The 27,814-nt window shown below is 35.3% G+C and overlaps 5 protein-coding genes across 11 annotated transcripts; 1 reads left to right on the forward strand and 4 right to left on the reverse strand.

Moving 5' to 3' along the window:
- Positions 1 to 1,006: 1,006 nt before the first annotated feature.
- LOC121777156 lies at positions 1,007 to 8,407 on the reverse strand. Of its 6 annotated transcripts, none has more exons than XM_042174304.1 (6): positions 7,085 to 8,407; positions 5,693 to 5,872; positions 2,467 to 3,446; positions 1,805 to 1,969; positions 1,345 to 1,726; positions 1,007 to 1,253 (listed from the first exon to the last, which is right to left on the reverse strand). In XM_042174304.1, the coding sequence occupies exons 3-5, from the start codon at positions 3,283 to 3,285 to the stop codon at positions 1,379 to 1,381; spliced, it is 1,332 nt and encodes a 443-aa protein (XP_042030238.1). In that variant the 5' UTR covers positions 3,286 to 3,446; positions 5,693 to 5,872; positions 7,085 to 8,407; the 3' UTR covers positions 1,007 to 1,253; positions 1,345 to 1,378. The 6 variants fall into 6 exon arrangements, with proteins under 6 accessions (XP_042030238.1, XP_042030239.1, XP_042030241.1 ...); XM_042174305.1 differs by having other exon boundaries at positions 5,693 to 7,015; XM_042174307.1 differs by lacking the exon at positions 5,693 to 5,872.
- Positions 8,408 to 9,877: 1,470 nt separating this feature from the next.
- Positions 9,878 to 10,406, forward strand: LOC121776924 (histone H1-like; the record flags this gene model as incomplete). The annotated part of the gene is made up of 1 exon (XM_042174069.1): positions 9,878 to 10,406. A coding segment is annotated over one exon (528 nt), but the record flags the coding sequence as incomplete, so codon positions are not given.
- A 588-nt stretch (positions 10,407 to 10,994) lies between these two features.
- On the reverse strand, positions 10,995 to 12,356 carry LOC121777768 (nucleoside diphosphate kinase 1-like). The gene is made up of 4 exons (XM_042175122.1): positions 12,210 to 12,356; positions 11,981 to 12,029; positions 11,441 to 11,672; positions 10,995 to 11,270 (listed from the first exon to the last, which is right to left on the reverse strand). The coding sequence occupies exons 1-4, from the start codon at positions 12,330 to 12,332 to the stop codon at positions 11,156 to 11,158; spliced, it is 519 nt and encodes a 172-aa protein (XP_042031056.1). The 5' UTR covers positions 12,333 to 12,356; the 3' UTR covers positions 10,995 to 11,155.
- Positions 12,357 to 12,648: 292 nt separating this feature from the next.
- LOC121776423 (pentatricopeptide repeat-containing protein At1g11290, chloroplastic-like) lies at positions 12,649 to 15,506 on the reverse strand. The gene has a single exon (XM_042173598.1). The coding sequence runs from the start codon at positions 15,360 to 15,362 to the stop codon at positions 12,945 to 12,947; it is 2,418 nt and encodes an 805-aa protein (XP_042029532.1). The 5' UTR covers positions 15,363 to 15,506; the 3' UTR covers positions 12,649 to 12,944.
- Positions 15,507 to 16,004: 498 nt separating this feature from the next.
- Positions 16,005 to 20,683, reverse strand: LOC121776275 (ELMO domain-containing protein A-like). Of its 2 annotated transcripts, none has more exons than XM_042173442.1 (10): positions 20,381 to 20,683; positions 19,994 to 20,262; positions 18,906 to 19,000; positions 18,400 to 18,468; positions 18,176 to 18,291; positions 18,028 to 18,082; positions 17,324 to 17,444; positions 16,857 to 16,904; positions 16,640 to 16,734; positions 16,005 to 16,461 (listed from the first exon to the last, which is right to left on the reverse strand). In XM_042173442.1, exons 2-10 carry the CDS (start codon positions 20,082 to 20,084, stop codon positions 16,360 to 16,362), a joined length of 792 nt encoding a protein of 263 aa, XP_042029376.1. In that variant the 5' UTR covers positions 20,085 to 20,262; positions 20,381 to 20,683; the 3' UTR covers positions 16,005 to 16,359. The 2 variants fall into 2 exon arrangements, with proteins under 2 accessions (XP_042029376.1, XP_042029375.1); XM_042173441.1 differs by having other exon boundaries at positions 20,344 to 20,683.
- Positions 20,684 to 27,814: the final 7,131 nt, after the last annotated feature.

The following is a 27,814-nucleotide window of genomic DNA, read 5'->3' on the forward strand; positions in this document are numbered from 1 at the left end:
AAAATCTAATCAAAGTTCATGTTTTTTCACAATTTGTGCTCTAAAATATGATCATAATCACATTGAGAATTAATGAATCATAGAATGGAATATGATTCCAAATGTCGAGAGTCCGTGACCTTAGAAATTGACATTCGTGTTTGGCATAATTTAATCATAAGTAGATTTTTCATCCAACAAAATTTTATTTTATTTTTTCTTAATTTAAAAAGTCATATTTATATGTATAAGTATTTAATACTTTTACTATTTTTTCTTACTCACTCCATCTCTCATTTTTAGTCCACTTTGCATTAGAAATAGGTTTTAAGAAAGTTGATGGAAAAAAAATTAATGGAACGTGATATCATCCCAAAATAACAATATACAACCATTAATAACAGGTGGAGAAGGTATGAATTTTGACACATTTTTTAAAATATTCTGGCCAATATTGTTAATACTTTTTTTAAACTAAATAAAAATATGTAATCTACTTATTGATCCCAATTTAGGAATCTCAATTTGACTTGATATGAGTGTTAAGAAAATAATTTAATGAGTAAATGAGTGAAATAAGTAATGGAAAAATATAGAAATGTGAATCTACTTTTACATGTTTATCAATTTCATATTAAACGAATTTGAATGTAATGGATTTATAAAATATAAAGTCATTTACCAAAAATAACTAAATTTTGAAGGTTTAAACTTTAATTTGGGATCCAAGCAGTATCAAATTTTGGAAAATGGATTTAGATCTCCGGCAGCAGACATTGTAATTTTGATGCAATCACATATTCACATTTGTTTAAAACTACAGAAATTTGGCTTTTAGAAGGTTGGGAAAATATTTTGCAAAATGCACCAAAAATTATGGAATTCATTTTCGATTTTTAATTTCTTAAGTTGCACCAAAATGCACAAATGCAAAACACGGTTTTAATTCAATAGCACAAAGCAGAGATTGCATTTAATCTCACCAGAATTTAACAACAGATTCAAACTGATTATGAAAGCTGAGAAATACATTAAAGCATAGTAATGCATTCAACAACAATTCCAATCAATTCAAAACAACAATAGTTCAAAACAAACAAGAGTTGTAAATAATAATGTCCTCACATTATTATGGTACTAGTTTTTGTTTTTATGAGAACAAGTAGAAGAAAGATCGATCTACTCACGATGTCCTTCTGAATCCAACGCATACGGGGGCGAACACCTCTTTTTCGTCTTCTTCAACACGAGCCACCAAATTTCTCCACGCAATTCTATCGACAAGAACAGAGAGCAGATGTCAATTTGGATACCATAACTCTTCTTCTTCAATTTAAAACAATAATGAGAAAATGAGAATTGTACCCGATGTTTCTACTTATTCTGATATTGGATAGGTTTACCGGTCATATTCGATAGATTGACCAGTCGTACCCGAACCACATTTCCAAAACAAAAGGTCAAACATCTTGATTGTTCCAGAAGCAGAAGCTAAACCGATGGATATAGAAACCGATTGACATGCTAACTGAACGTTGTGCAATGTGTAGAACTTCTTCGGATCCAGCGTTTCTTCCTTTTGCGTGATGTTTATCTTCTCTAAAGATTTTCCATTCTCAAGGAAGAATCTGATAAGCTCTAACAAGTTCTCCAGGTTGCCGCCCGTGAAAATCTCAATTTCTTTCAGCTTGTGCGATATCATAGGGACATCGATTTTCCTGGACTCCCAATTAATTTTCCAGGGGTGCTGAAGCATCATCAACCATATTAGTTATAAACATACACTCTACATGCTCCAAATAATATGGTATCACACAATCTGTACCTCAGTTAATCGGATACATAGAGTTTCAAGGTTACGAGAAAGCTGGAGTAGCTTTATTAGACCCTCCATATGGTCCCCCTCGAATTCCATATAAACCTTCAAGCTCCTCAGACTGTCGAGAGGATTGAAGTCACCAGCAATTTTTTTAGATCCAGGACAGTAGTACTAACAAAGAAGAAAGCACATGATAATTACATTCACCGATATGAATATCCATCACCACCAACTCGTATGCAACTTATAAACATATAGTGATACACACAACTAAAAACATAATCATACAATAATGAGAGCAATTTTCATACTTTTTGCAGTCTGGAACCAACAAGATTCTAGATATTTCAAGCAAATTTAACATAGTGGTGTGAAGGGAATTATTCCAAATTCGTTGAATAAGAAGTTCTTATAATGGACATCACAGTACTAAAAGAATGTTCAATCACTCAATCCGCACAAAAATGCCACTAACATGTCTTTAAGCTGCACAAAAATACCATGAAAATGTTAAAACTGCACAAAAATACCATTAACATGTCATTAAAACAAAAAAGATCACATGGCCTCAAAATAAACAATTATGTCAAAAGTATTGCAGAAATTCAAAATTAGGACAAAATTATAGTAATATACTACCATTACCATACTATTTAATCTACACATACCGTGACAAAATTTGGAGACACTGTTAACTCCTGGACATGACGAATACCAAAAACCATAGCACCAAAGTCCGCTGGTGTATTTTGATATCGGAGCTCAATGGAGGCATTCTTCAAAAATAGCATATCCAATGATTGACTGAGATGTAGCACTGGCCCGATATACCAGAAAGATACAAGGTTTGGAGTATGAAGTTCCAGCTCACCGCCGAACATGCACGTATATCCCCACCAATAAGGGCCATTATTTACAAAATTCAAAGTCCTAAGCTTATTGGCAGAAATCTTAAGATAGTCCATCGTCACAAAACAACAATATTCCAGAGATAAAGTCTCAAGAACACCACAATCACTGAACAGGTTCTCAGCTATATCAGAACCATCAAACAGGACGCCAACCAAATTTAGGGTCTTTAGATTTGAAAAGCTTGCCAGTGGTTGCAACTCAACCAGACTATCAACGCCCTGTGTAAATGCGTCAACGTGAGTGGGTACACCACAATGAATTGGACACTGCAGGATTCCATATCCAGTAAAAATATCAAGTTCTTGGACTTCTTTCATAGCGCAAAGATATAAAAGCGAATCAAGCTGAATGGTATCACAGGCTTCACAGTAGAGCCGCAGTCTACAAATGGGTGATCTGATCACGATAGCGCACTTGACAAATACCCAAAATTTTATCACGCATTCATTGTAACTCAAATTTAAGCAGCGCTCCTGGTTCCAGAAATCTCTAAAATCGAAGTTCAAGCATGGTGTTGAATGCCAGAAGTATCTCCATTTTCTTGACAGCAAGCCTGTTTTCACAACTTCATTCATGCTGAGAAATGAAAGGATGTGGTCTAGGATTTCAGAGGGCAAGCTACTTAGCCTGTCATGAGATTCCTGTTCACTAATTATTTCATCCTAAGTTTGTGTCCATTTCATATTTTTAGTAGAAAACTCCATTTCTTCAGATGCAGCAAATAGTGCACTTATCCCTGCAAACAATAGAAGAGCTTCTTTATTCACCAAAAAGATTTTTGTTTAATACCCACAATAAATTAAAACACTAAAAATACCCTCAGGCTCCTTCCCGTTTCATGGAATTGGGCCAGCGCAATCGGAATAGGATCCTTCAATTCCAAATCCATGTTTGGTACCGCAAAAAATTGGATTTGGAATTGAATTACGTCCAATTCATCCTAATTCCACATTTTGTATTCCATATCAAAAGTAGACAATTAGAATTCCAAATAATTATAGATTAGTCATCTTCACACACTGCACACGCAATGCACACACTACATACACATTGCACACACTACACACTTGCGCGCGCACATTGCACACACGCGCACACACACACACACACTATATATATATATATATGGTCGCACTAAAATGCTAACTAATTTCAATTGAGAACCTCAATTTTGTATGTTAAAATTATCAATACTGGGATATAAGAATATCAACATCATCTATTGATATATTTATGTTATGTGTTGATATTAAAATTCACATGTAATATTGACAAAGTTATGTCTTTGCATTGATAATTTTAATGCACGACATTGAAGGTTCTGGGTTCAGGTTTGAGAATTAGTTAGCATTTGATTACATCCCTATATATATATAATTTCTTAAAATTCAATTCCTAATCAATTACATCATTTTACCGAACAAAGGAATTGGTATTGAATTATACAGTTCCTTCAAATTCAATTCATAGAATTCTAATTCCAATTCCATGTACCAAACGAACCCTCAAAAAAAATTGAACAAATAAAAAGTCACTACGAAAACTTACCATTCAAAGATAATATCCTGATAAAATACATGCTTTACTTTCTCATACATTTCAACCAAGATTTCATAATACTGTAGCTATACATTAATACCATACCCCAAAACAAACTCAACATAAATAACCAAATTGCTAAATGCATATAAGAAATATTCAACAGATACAGATAAAAGCCTGATATGAGCATAAAAAACAGATGCAGATTGACAAAACAAACAGTCAAAGAATTATAAAGGCTCATGCAGTGATGAATATCTAAACAATCAAATGATCTACATTTTACAGAAATTTAATTTAAATCAAAATGATCTTAAATTGGAAGCGAATGTATTAAAATTTGTACAATTAAATAATACAATAAGATAATTATCTTAACAACAAGAAGCTCACTGCAAAATGGAAAGACTATTTTTTACTTCTTGACAAAACCTATAGTGGGGAAGAGAGTGGGCGGGGCAGAAAAAGTCACTGTGAAAATTTATCATCCAGAGATAATAGCCAGATTAAATACATGCTTTACGTTCTCATACATTTCAACCAATTTTTTTCGGAGAAGTATATAGTGTTCACATTTCCATAACTGGATTGCATAATCCTGTCGCTATTTATTAATACCATGCCCCAAAAAAAACTCAACATAAATGACCAAATTGCCAAATGCATATAGCAAATGTTGAACAGATACAGATATGCCTAAACTGATATGAACAGCAATAACAGATGTAGATATATAAAACAAACAGCCAATGAATTATAAAGGCTCATACAGTGATGAATATCTAAACAATTAAATGATCTACGTTTTATAAAAATTAACTAAATTTAAAGCAAAATGATCTTAAATTGGAGGCAAATGTATAAAAATCCATACAATTAAATAATTCAATAAGAAAATTATCTTAACAACAAGTAGACCACTGCAAATGGAAAGACTATCTTTTACTTCTCGAGAAAATCTATAGCAGCGAAGAGTGGGGGTGGGGCAGAAACAATCACAGTAAAAATTTATCATCCAAAGATATTATCCAGATTGAATACATGCTTTACTTTCTCATATATATCAACCAAATTTTTTTGGAGAAATGTATGGTTTCACATTTATATAACTGGATCTAATAATACTGTCGCTATACATTAATACCATGCCCCAAAACAAACTCAACATAAATGACCAAATTGCCAAATGCCTAAAAGAAATGTTCAATGGATACAGATCCAAGTCTGATACAAGCAGCAACAACAAATGCAGATTGATAAAACAATCAGTCAATTAATTATAAAGGCTCATGCAGTGATGAATATGTAAACAATCAAATGATCTACATTTCATAGAAATTAAATTTAAATCAAAATGATCTTAAATTGGAGGCAAATGTATTAAAATCTGTAAAATTAAATGGTTCAATAAGATAATTATCTTAACAACAAGAAGCTCACCGCAAATGGAAAGACTATTGTTGACTTCTCGAGAAAACCTCTAGCGGAGAAGAGAGGGGGACGGGGCAGAAAATTCAGCCAATTGAGTAGCGGAGGTAGCAAGGTTTCGCCATTCATTAGATATACCTAAAGAAAGAATATTTTGACAACGCGGATACAGCCCCTCCTCCGAAAAAGTTACTAAAGAAAAAGTTGGTTACTCCTACTAAATAAATTTAAAATCGAGAGAACATAAATAGGAAAAAAAATCTGACATGGATCATGGTATTTTCCACTGAGAGGTATCAAATGAATGTGATTTCATTTATGCCAAGTTGCCAACCAATACGCTGTATTTGGTATTCCATTAGTAAAAACACTACCCCATTTCATTTTATTGGCAAATACTAATCATATATCGAAAAAACACGAAATGATTATGATTGAGTTAATAACATACTGAATTAGACCATAAATCATTCTGATAATGTTTTTCAATGTCGCTAAATTATGTGCTTTACTACATTGTTATCTGCAAAATAAATAAATAAAGAAAATCCTCTGCGTCTGATATCCCTTTTATATTTTGGAACCTAGAGATGTTTAATGTTTCCATAGAATCTCAATGGTTACAATTGAATATCTCAGGAGTTTATTCTCGGAAATTATAAATCCAAAAATAATATAGAAATACTATCAAATGTTATTTAACTCCATCATATATAAAGAAATTAGCATTTAATACAATTTAGCCGCTAATATTATTACATTCATATATCCGGAGCACCAAAATGATAAAGTGTAAGATGACAATGATTCACAGAGATATGTTGAGCGAATCCTTTTATCTTCTTCCATCCTGAACATGCTCAAGATATAGATTCAAATACCTAGGTAAATTTTTTAAAGTATCTTGCACGTGCTAGTTTTAGTACTTCTAAATCAAGATCAGTAGACGAATAAACATCCGATTAGAGTGTTCTTTGAACCTCATTTCAGTGCTTCTTTTCTCTTGACATTCCCACTACATACTTACACATTTCAACATCACTATTGTTTTGGGCTGTCTTCAACCATCCATAGATTAGAAAAGTTTCTTTTTGCTTTCATTTTTAATTTTTCTAATACCTGCAGATTTTCTTTAATATCATCATCCGTAGTGAAGAACTCATCAGGCAAGTCATATAACAATCATTGAATATCCGTGTAAAAAACTAAATGTGATTGATAATCAAAATAATATTCCTTACAATATGATAATAGATCTATTGAAAAAATACCCTCTCGAGTGACAACACTGGAAACAGAATTGGCAACCCATTTGTTATGTCCTATATCAAACACCTGGAAAATTATGTATAATAATATACCATATTCTGTTTACAAGAGAGATGTGAAGCAGTGTCCACATACCTTAGCAACAGGAGTGGACAGAGTCAAAGCCTTCACATCATCAAGCCCAATCAATTTTGCAGAACAAAGTAAGCAGCTTTTTGTATCCACCCACGAGGTAAATATAGAAGGCAGACTGAGACATTACCCAAAGAGTCTGTATTCACTATTCATCACAGTCAAGCCACACAGCATTCGTCCAATGTAGCAGAAAATGAACAAGTTTGGAGGGCAAATCATGTACACAACCCAAATTTTCTCACGAGATACATGATTGTTAGATTCTTGAGTACTACCTGAACTATCAATCTACTCAAGATCAATGACTTGTCAATCTTAAGTAACGCTCATGCACTTAATACAATCACGTAAAAGAAATTTCTGAGCAACCTTGCCTCATATAGGAACTCTTGACAAGACTTCTTTGGTCACTTAAAACAGCTATTACGTGCAATGAGATGTTGTTACTAAACAATGTACGCTGTCTTTTTTTTACAAAGGACGCGAGGGATATCTAGCTCATGACAGTGTAATCACCATCAAGAAAGCATAGTTCTCGAACCTTCTTCCCAGCTACAACATGAAGGAGCTCATTCAGCTGCTTCATTATGTGATATCCGTACACATGTGATCCTTATAATTTGAGAGTCATCTCTCATAAGTAAAGCCCAATTGATAAAAAATCCCAAAGCATACAGCGTGGCTCCAAAACATAGAACTTCATCCTCATTATTGTGCTTCACAAACCAATATAAGTTGAAGATTAAGTAAAGCATCGAAGTCCAAACATACTTCCATCTTTTCGACAGCAAGCTAATCCACACGGCATTTAGAAAATCAGCGTGGGAAAGCATGAATCTTGGGTTCTTAATCTGTTGTAAAACGGAGGCCATTTGCATGAACAAATTCAAGCATCCAAAAAAGCCATATTTCACGCAGTCTTAACAATCGGCAACTCTCTGCATTTTCGGTAAAAGAACCCTAATTTCATAACACAACAGAACGCTTGAAACCTATTTCTGCAGCTCAAATAAAATCCGTTGCGATCTCTTATCAATATAAAGGCATTACAAAAAAATCCATCTCCCCTTTCCTCCACAAGTATGCATAAATGGAAGCATTACATGAACCCGATGAAGGCATACAACATTGAAACAATACCCTTATTCGATAAACAGCAGAAGTGCACGGCCAACACAAAATTTGAGAAATCGGCTGCAGCCTGCAATGGTAGTGAACCATGAGAAGCTTCATATTTCAGTCAATCGATCCAAATTGAGATCGGAAACTGCAATTTTTGTGATCGGTCACAAAAAATTTACGCAATTTGATATTTTATGCTAATTAAATTATAGCTAGTAGTATCGTATTTGTATTAGATATAGATGTAGGCTACCAAATTATTTTATTGCATAATAATGACAAACAAATCTAAGAGCATCGTCCGCCCGATGCCTCGGGCGAGTCATCGTCAGCCTACTGTGGGTGCGCGGACGATGCCGGATGCATTGTCTGCATCATATAGATCGTCCGCGGACGATACGTGGACGATAGGGCATCGTCCGCCCACTGTGGGCGACGCGGACGATGCAACGCGTTTTTATTTTTTTTTTAATTCCGAAAAATTTATTTATATAAATACCTCTACCCCACCTTCATTTGTAACCTTTTCATTCACTTTTCCACACTCAAATTAGAATGCAGTGTAGGATTTGCCGTTTTTAATTAATCGTGGTATTTTTTAATTATTTTGCATTGACATATTTGAAAACATTTAAATTAATTAACAAAACAATAGTGAAAACTATAGGGCGGCCTTTAGGGCGGCTTATGGGGCGCACCATTGCAGGTGGAAGGGTAGGAGGATAAAATGCTGATGTGACGGTGCATAGGGAGGGCTTTAGGACGTCCTTTACGGCGCCCCAATTCTAATGCTCTAAACTTCATTTGTTTTACTATACAGATTTTTAAAACCTTGAACTAAATTTAACTGAATTCTATTTACACTTTAACTATGACCATACTAATATTCCCTTTAAACTATGATCATAATAAAATTGAGAACTAGTAAGTAACCCTAGAATATGATTCAGGATGTGACATTTGCGTTTGGCATAATTTTATCATGAGAAAATTATTTGATTTCATATTTTTAAATTCATGTATTTTGTTGATTTTTCATCTAACATCAAAAGTAGTGCAACGATTTCATAATTTCTATATTATTTTTTCGTAAGGGAGTAGTTATTTTTACAAATATTCATATCAAAAACCAAATATTTCCAAACATGGCTTCAACAATTGCACTTTAAAAACTTCATTGTTTCAATACTAAAGTCACATTTTAGTCCTTAACATACTGCGATTTTTTAATTTTGGTCCAAAACATTATCTTTTGAATTATTCGGTCCCTCACATTTGAAATCGGATCACATTTAGTCCGAAATGGGCGGAACAGTTAAAATGTAACGGTCAACGAATTTTAAATCGATTTTGACCGGATTAAAAGTTATAATTATGTTTTATTAATGTCTAGTATCTAATTAACCTAAAACTAAAAAATTTAAAATATAAAATAATTTAACAAAAATCAAAATTAAAACATGAAATTAAAACATAAAATCAAAATAAAACATAATTCCAATCGAAAATAAAAAAAAATCAAAATAAAACATGAAATTAAAACATAAATTAAAATAAAAAAAATCCAAACTACAATTCCTACAGCCTTGAATTTCAATCGTCCATAACACTTCGAACCGCTTTCTTCACAAAATTTCAATCGATTAGGGTTCTTTCTTCACTTAAATTCCAATCGACGCCTCTTTCTTCACAAAATTAAAACAAATCGGCTTCTTTCTTCAATCACGTCCATCTCCTCAATCTCTCACTTTGAACGCTTGGAACCCTAGATTTCGCCGGCGATTCAACCCAGGTTCTCGCCGGGGATTCCAACATAGTTCGAGCCCTTACGCGATTGCGAAGTACATGGAGGACACGCACAAATCTGTTCTGCCGGCCAATTTCAGGAAGATTCTAGGGCTCCAACTCAAAAAATCTGTTGCGAAGGGGAAATTAAACAAAATCAAGGCCTCGTACAAGTTATCCGATGCCGGAAAGAAGGCGACGGCGACGAAGCCGGTTGTGAAGAAAGCTGCTGCACCTGCCACTAAAAAATCGAAGGCGGTTGCTGTTGTGGGAACTAAGAGGAAGGCGGAGGTGGTGAAGAAGGTGGCGGCGAAGAAGCCTGTGAAGAAGGCGGCGACTCCGGTGAAGGCGAAGCAGCCTAAGAGCATAAAATCCCCTGCTGCTGAGAGGGCGAGGAGGGCTGTTGCTGTGTGAAGGGATTAGGGGTAGTTTGTGAATTATGTTTTGTAGATATTTGTTGGGAATCAAAGATATGGATGGTGTTTGGTTTGTATATTTTTGTTTTGAATGAATGTTTCTTTTATCTTCATAGAGTAACCTCTTTTTTTCCCTTATTTTTGAGCATCTTCATATGTTTATGTAGTTGTTTCTTGCTCTGCTTAATTTGCGTGTAAGTTTTAATCAAAAATCCCCACCAACCAGTGGAAAATCCCTTGTTAAATTATTTTATATTTAAAATTTTTTAGTTTTAGGTTAATTAGATATTAGACATTAATAAAACATAATTATAACTCTTAATAGGGTCAAAATCAATTTAAAATTCGTTGACCGTTACATTTTAACTGTTCCGTCCATTTCGGACTAAATGTGATCCGATTTCAAATGTGAGGACCGAATAATTCAAAAGATAATGTTTTAGACCAAAATCAAAAAATCGCGTACGGACCTAAATGGGACTTTAGTCTTGTTTCAATGGTTGCAATTATCCTCTACTTATTCAAATTCCATATTTCAACCACCATTTGTTCTTCAAAAAAATCCAAGCATAAAAGAAAACATAGCCTTGCAAATCTTGTCATCCCCTTATTTATGTTAGGAAGAAAGAGAGATAAAGAGGTGACACATAGTAATAGCATCTTCAAACATTCAAATGCAAAGTTAAACTCAATGTAAAGTCTAACAACATAGGGTACATAACGCCATAACGCATACTAGATGCGATATCTATTCGTAGATCCAAGAGTGAAGGCTGCTCCTCCATTCCGCGATCCCCTCTGGGAACCATAGAGCAATCTCCTTCCTTCCACTCTCCACAGCATCACTGCCATGAATCACATTCCTGCACAACCAATTCATGTCAATACGCAATTACAGATGGAAACATATCGGCAAAGAGCGTGCAACAACACAACATAAATCAAGCCATGGATATAAAATGGTAGTCATCACACCGGGCTAGAGGCTTTTGTCACAACTAGTTGTATGAATTATAAGAACATTATATATTACCTGCCAATATCAATGGCGTAATCACCACGGATGGTGCCAGGGGCAGACTCAGCAGGGTTGGTGGCACCGATGATCTTTCTGCCGGTGGCTACAACATTCTTGCCCTCCCACACCATGGCAACAACAGGGCCCGAGACAATGTACTCAACGAGGCCATTGAAGAAGGGCTTTGCAGATAAATCGGCATAGTGCTTCTCAGCAAAAGCACGATCAACGGTCACAAGCTTCAACCCTGAGTTTTTCAAAACAGATGCACTACTTTAACCTTTATCCCTAAGAGTAAGATAAATCTCAAGACATATCTCCACTTTTTAAAATTTTAAAGAGCAGCAAGCAAGTATATAAATTTACAAGAAGAAAATCGCACAAATCTCAGTGTGTGTGTGTTTTATTTCTAAGCCGAAGCAACAAGAAATTAGCAGGTATAATCAGTGAAATCGATCAGCAATGAGTTTAATTATCACTAAAACAACGCCAGAATCAAAGCAAAGGCCGATTATCCAATCAAAACAAAATTAAATAGTGAGATGAAATTGGTACCTTTCAAAGTGAAACCCTTCTTCTCAAACCTGCCAATAATCTCACCAACCTGAACCAAAACAAACAACTTCAGCGAGTAGCGGGATTGCAAAGTATTTTTCTATAAAATCAAACAAGTTCACTTCTCAACATTGCTAAATTTAAAAACTACGAAATTCAACCGATGTACTAACCAGACAAAATTCATAAAAATTCATAGTATAATGTAAATGAATGATAAAACACAAACCAGGCCCCTTTGGACGCCATCGGGCTTGATCATAATAAAGGTCTGCTCCATTTTTGCTGAATGAATTTTGTTTGAGAACTGCGATTGAAGTATATATATATATATAGATGTGCCAAGGCACATAAACCCTAGGCACCATTTTGCTTTGGAATATTCTCCGATACCTCCCTTTTTTTTGGTTTGTTTTAACATAAAATCTCATTATTTTTATTCCTTGCAAATTCAACCTGTAATAAATGGATTCCACTATCTTAGAGTAAAGGAAAGAGGATAGTATATCTTTTTACTTTGAAATTGCTTTGAATATTCTCAATATTTAGGACCATGGTCCAACCAACTTATACTCCTAGTTTCAATTACTATCCTCCTAAAAAATATCTACACATATACTACCTCAATAAATAAAATAAAATTATTGATTCAGGAGTGGAAAGAATCATAACACAAAGATCAGCCAAATCAATGAATTATACTATATCAATGAGCCAACATTTGATTTGGATACATTTTAGCCTCAATGAATTACATATCACATACATGCTCCCAAATCCCAATTGTTTACTCACTATTTGTATCTCTTGCCGTGTTTGGAAACAAAAAAAATCAGCCATCTAAACAATCCCCAGCTTCAAACAGTTGTTGATCATACAGATTTCCTGATAAAACAGTTGTGGAAATCTCAATCATCAAATGTTGGCTCATTTAGGATGATGAAGGTGGTTGTTGTTCTTGACATCACCAGTATCCTCCACAAGAACATGTCCCATTCTTGAAATGGTGAAACCTATGCATATCCCTCACAATGATCTCTCTTTTTGTGGCCAGAGATATAAACATGGTCGCATTGTGGCAGTCTCCACACACCCTCAGATTCTTCCGGATGTGGATGGTGGTGCCCTCCCTCGTATTCATCAGCGCAAATGAGATGGCTAGCATCTCGCTGTGCGTGTTCAGAAACTGCTCCCGCAGGTCGTCTTCCACATCATGGATCGAGCTGGTGTCTGGCATGTACCCGGCTGCCTTTATCCTCTCCAAAAGCTTGCTCAGGTACGCGTAGATCTTCTCTGACTGAGGGTGGCTCGTGCTCCCTGAGTAGAACGTGTGCACCTCGTTCCTCAGATCTACCGAGCTGCACCCTGGAGTTTTCTGGATCCCTTTCTTCTGCATCAAGCTTCTCACCTTCGCCACCTTCTCCCACATTGCTGCAATCACGTACATATTCGCGAGCAGAACGTGATATCCACCATCGCTAGGCTCCAGCTCAAAGAGCTTATCAGCAGCTTCTTCTCCCAAATCCACATTCTTGTGGATCTTGCAAGCTCCCAGCATGGCGCCATACACATTGATCCCTGGCTCCACGGGCATCATCTGGATGAACCCCCAAGCCTCGTCGAGCTTGCCAGCTCGGCCAAGAAGGTCCACCATGGCTCCGTAATGATCCATTGCCGGCTCTAGGCCGTACCTCTCCTTCATGATGGCGAAATAGCTGCGGCCTTCCTCTACAAGGCCTGAGTGGCTGCAAGCTGAGATCACACACAAGAATGTTATGTCGTTCGGGGGTATGTCCCCTCTGCACATCTCGTCAAACAGCTGCACAGCCTCCTTCCCGAAACCATGGGTTCCGTATCCATCTATCATGGCGTTCCACGTCGTGACATGCCTCTCCCCCAACATATCGAACACCTTTCTTGCAGTGTGAATAGCTCCACACTTGGCGTACATGTCAACAAGAGCAGTCATCACGTAAACATCCTTGTCCAAGCATGCCCTTATCACCACTCCATGGATCCACTTCGCCTGCGTCACCAACGACAACTCGGCCACAGCAGTGATGACACTCACCAATGTGAACGAATCACGCCTCACGTTCTGTTCCTGCATTGCACCAAAGAGGCTGATGGCTTCCATTATGAAGCCATTCTGGGCATACCCTAATATCATCGCGTTCCAAGAAACCAGCGTTTTCCCTCTAAGTTTACCGAACAATTCAGCAGCTAGATCAGCTCTCCTGCACTTGCAATACATTGAAATCAGAGAATTCATGACAGAGGCATCAGAATCGAGCCCTAACTGCTTAACCGGCTCGTGGACAGACTGACCGCGCTTTATATCACCCAAATCCGCACACGCGTGCAGAGCTCCCATAACAGTAACATTACTAGGCTTCAATCCCACATATTGCATCTTTTGGAAAAGACGCAATGCCTCCTCTGAATCCCCATTTTGAGCATAAGCATCGATCATAGAGTTCCACGACACAACGGTTCTTGAACTCATTGAATCAAAGATGGTCCGAGCAATCCCAATCGCTCCACATTTGGCATACATGTGCAACAAGGCAGTAGCAACATTCACATACGAATCCAACCCATGTCGAAAAACATATGCGTGAATCGATCTCCCAATCCTCAAATCCCCAAGATCAGCAACGGCTGGCAAAACCGAAACCACAGTGACCAAATCAAGCTTATGCCTTTCCTCCTGCATCCCAGCCACTAAATCCAACGCCCTTCTCGGCATCCCATTCTGCGCAAAACAAGCAATCACAGTGTTCCAGCACACCAAATCCCTCGCAGGCATTCTCTCGAACACCTTATACGCATCCTGGACCGCACCGCATTTGGCATAGAGGTTCATCAAACTAGTCATAGCATACAAATTCGCGGACAATCCGCTCAACACCAGCTGCGCGTGAATCTCCTTTCCCCTTCTGGAATCGAAATCATCCGCGCAGGCTTTGAGCAGAGAGGTGTAATTATAGACAACAGGCTCGACGGCGTCGTGCCTCATCCGAGCGAAGAGCTTGAAAGCGCCATCGAGATTGGATTGGTGGGCGTAGCCTTTGAGGAGGGTGTGGTAGAGGGGGTCGACCTTGGATTCGATGGGGTCGAACACTTTGGCGGCGTCGGCCATGCTCCCGAATTTGGAGAAGAGGCTGACGAGCTTGGTTTGGAAGAAGTGCTCGCTGTAGAGGCCGTTTTTTATGATGAGGGGGAGGAATTGGTGGAGCTCTTTCAGGGAAGTGCAGAGCTCTAGGAGGATGGCGGCTGGGTGTCTGTACACATGTGGAGGGATGTAGACCCTAGGTGAAAGGAATGGAGACGCGGCGGAGAGCAACGGCGGCGCTGTGCGCGGCAGCAGCAGCGAGCTCATGGATTTGGGGGATTTAGTGTGGTGAGCGTTGCCGTTGGGATTTTTCGGTTAATCTGGTTATCTATATTCTCTGTTGTATAGACTTATTTAATTTCATATTTTTATAACAAACATAATTTATTTTTTTGTTAAATTAGTAATATTTTGGATTTGAGATGTTCCGCGATGAAATGGCAATCCAATTTCTATGCAAAGGGGGTTTAAGATGTCCAATTTTAATGACAACCTACCAACAATATGATACATCTGACGAATTTCTGTAATTTAATAATTGATCAAATACGACATGAGTCATGGATTTCCCAGACTGAAACTAAAAGTTGTTCTTTATTAATTCGAGGATGAGTCACGGTTCATTTAATAGATCAACCGTTTAAGTCACCATATGAATAGATGTGAAACCATTATTGAGTTTTTTTAAGAAAAAGAAATGTGGATTATTAACTAGGAGAAACTTTAGCTGTACCCTTGAATATGGTAGAAAACTCTTTAAATTTGTCTTTGGTATTCTATATTTGATCAAAAAGAGATTCAGTTTCAATAACTAAAATTGCAGTTTCCAAAGAACATGACAGTGTTGAACAAAATCAGTGGACTTTGAAGTATATTGCATTTGTCTTCACTAAACATATTTGTGTGCGTGTGTCATAAAGATGGATTCACATATAGATTAAGTGATTAACAGAAAATGTATGCTGGTAAATTTGCTATGAAAAGCCCACAACAATGAAGAGCATTAATAAGCATATGCTTTAGCATCACTTGCTTGGATCATGTCCCCTATTCCCTCAAAACGAAAAGCAAGTGAAAAGGTAAGAAAGCAAACACAACAAACATATAAATTCTGGTACCGGTGCGCCACCACTCCAATTCGATCAGCAAAACTATCTATTTAGTCGGAAGCACCAAAACTGGGATTTTATCCAGCAACATAGCATTTTCTGGTGTTGGACATATCAACTCGTACCTTCAGAAAACGTGGAAGTTGGATACTTCGTTACCGACTAAGAAGGCTATAAGAGGGCAGGTCCTCAAGGCGTACAATGTCTTCCTGGAGAAGCTCCCTCTCCAGCTGATGGCGAGTAGCTTTCATCACAGTCTGAATATCATGGAGAAAAAATGATTGTTATATATGTATGCAAAAAATCACAAGCCTTTTTTTCAAGTAGAGAAGATTTATAGTATCTGTGAAAAGAACTAGCAAGTAAATTTAATTTAGAACATGACAATCAACACCCTATGGAAAGTTGTATCTGAAAATTAGTGTATAAACTTACATTAAAATCCATGTAAGAAGCATGCATGTCGAGCCATATATGATCCATTAGCTTGAACGTTATACAATACAGAAGGTCGAAAGCTGATTCGTTCTCTGACAGCATGAGATAAAATCATAAATAAGTGAAACTTCATCTGGAGCATAAAATAAGTTGATTTATATAAGTAGTAAGGCATTTCCCCTGACAACTAAAATTAGTCGATGTAAATCAATACCTGTAAGCAACTTTAAGAAGGTTGCTCCCACAAGTGTTCTGGGCTTTACTGCAAATATGACAAACAAGATTACAGGGACCAGCAAACAGTGTAATTCTTCTCACATGTTAAATATTAGCTTTAAAGGGCCCAAATTTCCTAATGTCTGCTTTATAGCAGGAACTAGTAAGCACTTGAATGTTGAAACGAATACTCTAAGCTGACAAGGAGTAAACGAAATGCCCAAATCGAGGTTAAAAATGTTGTCGTTCAGTTCTGCAGATTAACGTAGGTTCAAACTGTATGAGAACATTTCCAGGCGAAAGCAGAGAGGCGAGTCTGCAGTTTAATTTCAGATGATAGAAATTATTGGATGGAAGAATTCGGAGGATTTAGGTCACTTGAGGAAAGTATTTTGAGGAGATGGTCAAACAAGCTCTCTATGATTCAATATTAGCCATTTGGCATCAAAACATTCAACAAATTACCTGCTTCAAAGTCAAGCATCTGAATAAGCATGAATGTGATGTTGACACCTGCTACGGCAAAGGGGTATTCCCACATTGCTCGGTCACCCTCTTTCTTCTGAAGAAGATCCTGAAAAGATTTCTGTGAAAAATATTTGGTGAGCTTTTACCAAAACAAAACTATATCATAAATTGTAAGTAAACTATAAATAAACCAGAGTTGCAAAATGAGAAATCCCTTGGACACTAGATATGATGTATGTCCTGTAAGGCAATTGAAAAGGAATTTCTCGTATAATCATGTGCAAACTCCTCCTTCCGCGAATAGCTATCTGAGCATAGGCCTAAGCAAATCAGCCTTCTGTCCTAATATTATGGACCTACTGGCTTATTAAGAAAATCTTTAAATGCTCTATCAAGAGCTCCATGCCGAGGCAATGGTGCTGTCATCTATCCAACTAAATGCAATCATGACATTACAATTCTGAGGAAACAGAAAGCCTTATAATATCTCTTCTCAAAATTTGGACCCTTTGCACAATTAACTTTGAAGCAAAAAGAGAATAGTGAGATTTTTTCCAACAAGCAATAGTGAATAAATATTCATCTCAATCTAATAGCAAATTCACAGCCTCATGCATTAAAGTACACACGATAAATATGCATTTCACCCATTCACGGGAAGGGAGAACAAGATAGACAATGGAGATAGAAAATTAACATACCGGAAAGTTCCTTCCAAAGTATAACAAATTTTCCAATGATATGAAACCACCACCCCTGAAATAATATGATATAAGTGAAGTGATACAGGTAATTATACGTCCAATTTGGTTCAAGCAATCACAAAAGTCCAGGAGAATGATAGAATACCTAAAATCTGTTGATGGATCTTTCCCCTGCCAACCCATTTCCTTCCACTGTTCTGATATTAAACCATATAGTTGCTCCCCGGGAAAGGCAGCATGCCACAATGCCTTTAGAGCTTCCTATAGTATATAATAGGGACATACACATGCAGAAGAAACTTTAAAGCCATTCTACTTTATATAAGGTCCACATTATCTTACTGGAATAAACAATTTCAAAGACTGCACCTGGTGCTCGGGAATAGAACTATCATAACCAATATCAATGCGGTTCTGTAGCCTGTGTAGACATTCTTCCTGATACATAAAATTACAGTACAGCATCAGGATCTAGTGAAGCAGGTCCTAATTATGGATGTGAAAACCATTATAAAATGCCACTATGAACATGCGACCTCGATATAAGATCCGTATGTTTTAGGTGTCCCAGCAATAACAGTATATGAAGGACCACCCAAGAAAAATAGACATGCCAGAGTCAGATTGTAACAAGTATTGCTAGCCACATTCTTTGCTCATTCATGGTATGCTATGTTTATTAGAATATGTCATCATTCAAGATAGATTCAACGTGAAGTAATCAATGAAACGTAGATCTTAAACAACTTGGAATATATGCTGAAGAATCAGCTTGTGAATGATTTAAAGATACTGCTGTGATAGGGAGCAAAAGCAACACAAACCCAGATGGAAAAGTATATTGAACTGAATACTCGAACCAAGCAAAATATTACCTGTGCAGGCGTCAACTCAAATGATGGCTGATCTTCAAAATCTCTTCTTTGAGCACAAACACATGAAAGGCCTCTCCCTAGCCACGCAGCAGATCCTGCAACAACCGCCGCTATAACAAAAAAAATAATAGAAGAAAATATACACAGGTCTTCTATATTCATGTATTCTATGCTAAGAATTGACACCCGTGACCATGCTGCAGGGATAGCTTTCAACCAACTATTCAAGTATGTCTCCGATAATCCAATTTTTTATTAGAATGTTAGATAAGTTCAACTAATTCAGTTTAAATAAACCCGAGCATATGAACTTCAACCTCTAATATCACAATATATAATACTGCTCACTACAAAATAGATAGTACTTCCTGGTAATCAATACTCAAACCAACCTTATTTATAACACAGCAGCTCCATAAATAATGCAAATATAAGGAATAATGAATGACTGTAAAGTGGAAGAGCAAACAAACTTAATGAAGCAAGCACAACCACCAAATGTATAACCAACGTTGCAGTTAGTTACCCTGGTCCCTGGTTCTGTTTGCAGTTTCGCATTGAAGCGCTTTTTGTCTAAATTCCAGGTTAACAAATACCTTTAGTTCAATACACAAAATCTGCTTAATTTGAGTCATCAGTGAACTTGCGTACACTATAATTTACAGTAGTAAAACATGCAAATTATAATAGTCCAGGACGGAATCAAGTTATGATAGGATATGTAACAGAAAATTTATTGTATGCAGTTTCTTAACACACGAATGAAAAAAGCTTTTTAAAACAAAACAAAACAAAAAAGATGAGAAAACACTAAGTTCCTGGATTGCTCGATAATGCAGGCATATTTTTATTCTAGGTAGAAACGTGAAAGTTTCATGAACAGTAAAATTTTGAAGTGCTTTTTGCCAATTAACTTCGCCACAAATAATGAGAGAAATATTAACTAACGTAGTTTTTTGCCTATTAACTTCACCAGATTCTCCTAAAACATTAACCGCACGCTTTGCATACAATTACACCTAACCGGCGGGGATAAATCAATCAAAAGATAATTGAAAACCATAACAAATGAGGAAAAAGGAATATACCAGTAGAATGACAGGCACTTCCTCGATCGAGTCCTTGAGAAATTCGCCGCACCGCAACAAACGATCCTCCTTCTCCCCCTCTTTCATCCATTGCTCCGCCGCTCCTCCGTCTTCACTCGATTATCAAATCCTCGATAAAATATCCTCCAATCCGAACTCGAAACCAGCTTCAGCTTATTCCAATTAGACTTCAAATATTCGAATCGCTATACAGTGACACTCAATGCGGAGCTATCTGGATTAACCGATCCCGATTCTTGAGCAGTTAGCTATCAAGAAAAATGGAGATGCCTTCGTTAGGATCAAGATCTACAATACACCAATCGAAGGACAAAAATGAATTAAAAAACCTCTGCAGCTAATTGGCATTATGCGCCTGAATATTACATATTAGAAGGAATGTTGATATCGTCGTGATTGTATCTGCTTCTTCACGCCTTCAGATATACTCGCACGCAGGTCTCCTTTCCTCTCTCTCTCTAATCTCTGTGTATATATACCTAACTCTATGCGAGTAACTGTTAGTGCTCTATTTATGTATAAGTATATTCCTTCAGATTTATCTCTCTGTAACTGTAACTGGAGAATCTGGCCTTCTGCTGGTGTAGCTTCTGTTGAGTTTGGTGGCCTGCGCGTCTGCCATAAGAGAGAGAGTGGAGAGAGAGACATGAATTATTTTTATGCTTTATGAATTACTACTGTGATCTGGCATTTCAAAAGTTTGTGCGTGTGGTTTCCGTTTTTTTCCCTCTTTTAAATAAGTACCTTAATTTTAATTTTATGAATCAAATAAATAATAAAATACACGTGGCCATAACATCTCATGATTATAATAGAATACTAGTAGTTTTTTTATTGTATGGAATTATAGAAATAACTATTTTGGTATACGATATGATTATGTATTCTTATCTATCTTGACCAAATTTTAATGAAATCTTGCTAAAATATACTATCAAATGTATTTTTGTAGAAAAAATTATATAAGTTGGCCACCTATATGACATCTATAAGAAATTGAATATTAAAAGATGTTTAGTAAATATTTTTGGTACTTTAGTCATAAAGGAAATTATAGAGATTTTTCTCGAAATTCTATAATTATTTTCATATCTCATAAATTATTTTCTTTTTTTTCAAGCACCAAATCGTTAAATTGTTATCTCGATGCTCATTGGGAGTTGATCCTCACATTTTATAGAATTATTTAATTATTTCGTGGAGTTAGGATCCTCGCATTTTATATGAAATATTTAATTATTTCGTTCTAATATTTACTAGAACATTCAATTAAATTATCAATGGTTAGTTGGTGTGGGTATGATATAGTTTAATATTTATACACATTTATGTATTGGGCCCTTATTATCGGCTATTTTCGACTTCATGGGAATTTAGAGCCACTAATTTCGGTGTGTATACAGGATAAATCGAAATTATTGCTTAATCATAAAACTCATTATTATTAAAACATATAAATAATTTGAAGTTTCTAGTAGATTGGTTGTAAACAATTTGAAGGCTCAATTGCATTGATTATTATCAATATCTGGCTACAATATTTTTTTTAGAGTATGAAAATAATACTATAGCCTCATTTTGTCATATGCACATTGATGAGATTGTGGGCTCCAAAACAGAGCCATTTCTGTTTCAAGTTAGGAAGATTAAATACAGTCTACATTGAAATTAAATAGGAATACAGACTCTTAAATACATAAAATAGCCGGACAAGTCAAGAAAATACTATAGAATAGCCGGAAAAAGGAATGAAAAATACATCTTCATTATTATCAATGATATGAGTGTCCAATATCAGACAAGCCTAACTTTTTAGTTTTCTCATTTTCACATGCATATCAAATCTTTCATATATATTGCACATTTCAATTAGTAATTAACAATAAAAAAAATGCTAAATTAGTCAATTTTATGTAGTTCCTACGTCTCAATCTATATCAATTTATACATACATATGGAAAATGATCAATACAAAATCCATATCAAATCCTAACCATGATATTTGTCAATCTGATAGACAATAATTAACCAAAAAGACGTAAAGTCATTATTAAGCAGTCTTGAGTCATATTATAACATTCGATTTGATGTCATGTTAAGATCATTTTAGGTCATCCTTACTGTAATGACTTAAAAATAAGCTAACAATGACATAAAAATGACCTTCGCATGATTAAATCTGCATTTTTGTATTAAGATTGAATTTTGCATATATCAAAACCTGGTCAAATAGTTATGAACAAAATAGTAAAGGATAGTTTAACTTTAATTAGAGATAAGTAAAAGGATAGGTTAATGTGTATGATAATCCTAGAAATCGTATGTAAAATACTAAATTCATCATCACATGTAATCATGTGTTACACCAAAATTAAAGTGAAAATTAGACCCTACACACATGCACTCATAAAAATGTTTCTACTTTGCTTGTGCCGCATGTATCATCCAAGCCTCCTCAAATTTAATAATTATCTATTTTTGATTCAAGCAATAAATTGCAGCATTGCATATGTTGTGTCAGGGCGGATCTATGTAGTGTATTAGTGGGGCAATTGCCCCTCCTAAAAAAATATATATCAATATGTAGTGTATTAGTGGGGCAATTGCCCTTCCTCAAAAAATATATATCAATGCTATTTTTTAAAAAAATTTACCAATTTACTTATGATTTTCTCTTAAATGCCCCTACTCAATATTTCAAAATTTATTGATAATATATTTTTGCCCCTTCTCACGTCAATTCCTGGCTTCACCCCTGTGTTGTGTGACCCTTTTTGCAATGTGTTTAATATTTGGATGGTTGATTATGCGTATAGTGTATGATGAAATTGTATGTAAAAAAGGGTTAATTGCAAAAAGGAACCTCAAAACGTATGAATTAATTTCGTGTGCTTTGGTAGTAGTCTAGTCCCAATTAAACTTTTTCTATAAGTTTCATTTTTTAAATTAGTTTCATCATGCTCCCTTATGTATCCCATGCGATTCCAATTAAAGAACATTCTTCATTTTTCTAGCATCGAATTTCTTAAAAATATACCATTGACATTTTACTTTATGTATGTATTAAATATTATACAGTATGCATTAATTATTTAAGCACGCAAGATTCACTTTTCAAAAATTATTATATTGTTGGAAAGCATATTTAAAAATTACAAAATTAATGCTCATTGAAATAATATATATATATATAGGGTTTTGATCTATGCAAAACTACATTTAAATACAGAAACGCAGAATAATATCATACGTATGGCACTTTTAGGTCATAGTTAGTTAATTTTTAGGTCATAGTTAGTTAATTTTTAGGTCATGCTAACAAAGCATGACCTAAAATGATCTTAGCATGACATTAAACCCAAATATTATAATATGACCTAAATTGCTTAATTATGACCTTCCGTGTTTTGGTTAATTATTGACCATTAGATCATCTAATCCTAGGGCCAAGATTTGGGCTGTATTTCTGGATATAAATGCATTTTTATTTTGATCATCTCCCTATATATATATATATATATATATATATATATATATATATATATATATATATATATATATATAGGGGAGCGTTATTCTCCTTTTCACATCTTAGATCCTTTTTCCTTCTTAATATTACGCGTTAGATCTAAGGCATCAACGGATCAGATTGATTCTATAAAACTGGTTCCGTGTTGCATTATAGAAGGTGGTTGTATGCATTACAGAGTTATTATTGACATTTGACGGAAAAGTAACTGCCACATTTTGGTATCTGCGAATAATGCACCACATGGTCACGAGTAATGCATATAATTGACTATATAATGCACAATATGTGAACTGCAATGCATACGAATAAGATGTACCATGTTATGATGTTTGGACACACGTTTCTTGTTTCCCCTAAGGGTTTAATAAGCTTAGGGGCTAGGGTATAGTACGTAGACACGTATGTAATCTTCACATGGTAACGAGTAATGAATATAATTGACTATATAATGCACAATTTGTGAACTGTAATGCATACGAACAAGATGTGCTGTGTTATGATGTTTGACACACGTTTCTTGTTTCCCCTAAGGGTTTAATAAGCTTAGGGGCTAGGGTATAGTACGTACGCATTAATAACAAATTATAAAACGATACGAATAATTCACCAAATTGTCACGAGTAATGGATGTTATTAACTATATAATGCACAATATGTGAACTGCAATGCATACGAATAAGATGTACCATGTTATGATGTTTGACACACGTTTCTTGTTTCCCCTAAGGGTTTAATAAGCTTAGGGGCTAGGGTATAGTACGTAGACATTACTAACAAATTGTTGTTATTGGAATATACGTATGTGCATTATTTGGTTCAGGTAGTGCATTATGTAGCTGTTAATTGTCATTATCTCAATATATTATGCATTATTAGAGGTATTGTGTATATGGGTTAATCAACGGATTGAAGATTACATACGTGCATTTAGTAATGTCTACGTACTATACCCTAGCCCCTAAGCTTATTAAACCCTTAGGGGAAACAAGAAACGTGTGTCAAACATCATAACATGGTACATCTTATTCGTATGCATTGCAGTTCACATATTGTGCATTATGTAGTTAATAACATCCATTACTCGTGATAATTTGGTGAATTATTCGTATCGTTTTATAATTTGTTATTAATGCGTACGTACTATACCCTAGCCCCTAAGCTTATTAAACCTTTAGCGGAAACAAGAAACGTGTGTCAAACATCATAACACAGCACATCTTGTTTGTATGCATTGCAGTTCACAAATTGTGCATTATATAGTCAAATATATCCATTACTCGTTACCATGTGAAGATTACATACATGTCTACGTACTATACCCTAGCCCCTAAGCTTATTAAACCCTTAGGGGAAACAAGAAACGTGTGTCAAACATCATAACATAACACATCTTGTTCGTATGCATTGCAGTTCACATATTGTGCATTATATAGGCAATTATATGCATTACTCGTGACCATGTGGTGCATTATTCGTAGCGGTTTCCAGCCATTATTAGATTACTATTGTACCCTCATAATGCACAAAATAGGACAAATAATGCAACACGGGATTAATTACCCAATGTTGATCTTGACCGTCCATTTCTCTAATCTAATGGCTGATATTAAGAAGGAAAAAGGAGGAAATATAGGAAAAGAAAATGAATACATCCATATATATATATATATATATATATATATATAGGGATATATTCATTTCCTTTTTGTATCTTTTGTTCTTTGTTTTTTTTAATCTCAGCCCCACGATTTTGTCATCCGACGGTTAGATTGGTGCCACGTGTCATTTAATAATGCAGATTTTCAGTTGAATAATGCACACCGATTAATAATGCACCATTATAGTGTAATAATGCAGATTTTCAGTTGAATAATGCACACCGACTAATAATGCACCATTATAGTGTAATAATGCAGATCATCTGGACCGTTGATGAATGAGATCTAACAGCCCATATTAAGAAGGATAAATAATCTAAATGATGAATAGGAGAATAACGCTCCCATATATATATATATATATATATATATGGATGACAAAACCATTCTTAATACAAAAATGCATAACCAAGCATACAAAAGTCGTTTTTAGGTCATTCTAAGCTTATTTTTACGTCATTATAGTAAGGATGACATGAAATGATCTTAACATGACCTCAAACCCAAAGTTTATAATATGACCTAAAACTGCTTTACAATTGACCCTCCGTGTTTTTGTTTAATTATTGACCATTGGATTGTCAAATCTCATGGTCAGGATTTGGTCTGGATTTTGTATTGAGATCAAGTTTTGTATTGATCATTTTCATATATATATATATATATATATATATATATATATATATATATATATATATATATATATATATATATATATATAACTTTAAATCAATTTAAGAGTGTAAAAAACATTGAGTCTCATGGCAAGTTAGATTTTTTTTTGGGTCATAATTATAGTAATAGATTAAAGCAGTTCATATAAAATGAATGAACTTTTAATTAGACGATCGGCTTCACCTAAATAAATGATAATATGTCAATTTTTTTTATAGAGGTAAATATGTCCATTTTGTCATTATTTTATAGTAGTAATATTGATACTACCAAATTTGGTACCAGATGAGAAATAAAGTATGACACGCATCAAACAGAGACGACAGTGGCCTCGTGACTAAAGTATGAAAAAAAGAGTCATGCAAACTATTGATATATGTTTCTCAAATGTAATTTAATTAGAGTATTTAGTGTCACCTTTTTCGATAATTATATTATATGAGACTTAGATAAAGTTTATTATTTTTTTATTAGTCTACTAAAAAGCATCTCACAGATTGTTGGATCCCAAAAAATAAGAAGTTAATTAATTAGCGGTTCGTATATTTTAGATGATTTGTTTAATTTTGTTTAATTGGTAAGTTGCATAGTATCTATGAACTAACATAGAAAGGTACAACACCGTCCGACAATAGCTTTGTTATGAAAGTATGCAAAAGATCGATGATGACAACAACCATGCGAAAAAGAAAGAACACTAGAGTTTTACGTGGTTCGATCGTAAGATCTACGTCCACGGCCAAAGGCAATATGATTCAGTATATTGAGAAATATGCAGAGATTTACAATTACTCAAGAACTCTCTCCAAGAACTCAACACCTCTAATCTAATTCTAAACCAAGAACTAATCAAGTGATAGTTTGGAGACTCTTTTCTTGAATATCGAAGTAGCTGATTAACTATTTCAGATGCAGCCTTCGTCTGCTTTATATCAGTCCCTTCATCCTCCAACGGCTCTCTTGAGATGTTAGTTAACAAACCAGTTATAACTGTTCCAACGGCTACTTCCCGTTTCTTGGTTTGCATCAACATGCCGAAGTGCTGCATGATGCCGAGCTCAATAAAATGCCGAGCTCAATAAAACGCCGAGCTCAATAAAACGCCGAGCTCAATAAAACGCCGAGCTCAATAAAATGCCGAGCTCAATAAAACGCCGAGCTCAATAAAATGCCGAGCTCAATAAAACGCCGAGCTCAATAAAACCTTGAACGAGCTCAACCTCTAACAAATCTGCAGCTGTTGAGAATGACATTGATTTTAGCTTGCTGCATCCAACGGTGATTGTGAGATTATACTCCAACAAGCGTCAACGGCCGGTCTCCCATTTTCCAATTCATGAGACTCGGTCAAACAATAACGTGCTGTTCATGTTTGTACCTTTTTGTAATTATAAACATTTCATAAAGTATTTATCTTAAACTGCACATTATGCTTTGATAGTATGCATACCTTGATAATGGTGGTGATATGAAGACTCCAACAAAAAATAAAATAATAATCCAGCAGCATATGACGTTAATTGTCAATCCTTATAATTAAAGAGTTTTGGTCTTATCTGAGATCAATACCTTTGTTATCGGAGATAAGCGTGATTTTGTTGTGTGCCTTAGATGTTTGCTGGTCTGTTTTTATCTTTTACTATTCGCTTTTGTGTAGCTCTTTAGTAAACTGTAGTATTCTAGCTTTGAGTAGCTTTACATTAAATTTTAGCTTTGAGTTTTTTTTCATTGATTTCTAACTTTGAACAGTTTTATCCTCGTCGAAAATATTGCTAATTGGAAGTGGTGACTTGAAGATGGTGAAGAAAAAGATACGATCACACTAAAAAGCACAACATTTTATGAAGCAATGCATGCATAATATTAATGTACTTGATCAAATGTTGTAGAGATTTGAGATTGTATATATTCAAAGATTAATTAGGATCATGGTAA

The sequence above is a fragment of the Salvia splendens genome, chromosome 18 (assembly GCF_004379255.2).
Source record: "Salvia splendens isolate huo1 chromosome 18, SspV2, whole genome shotgun sequence".
In the NCBI taxonomy this organism is placed as follows: Eukaryota; Viridiplantae; Streptophyta; class Magnoliopsida; order Lamiales; family Lamiaceae; genus Salvia; species Salvia splendens.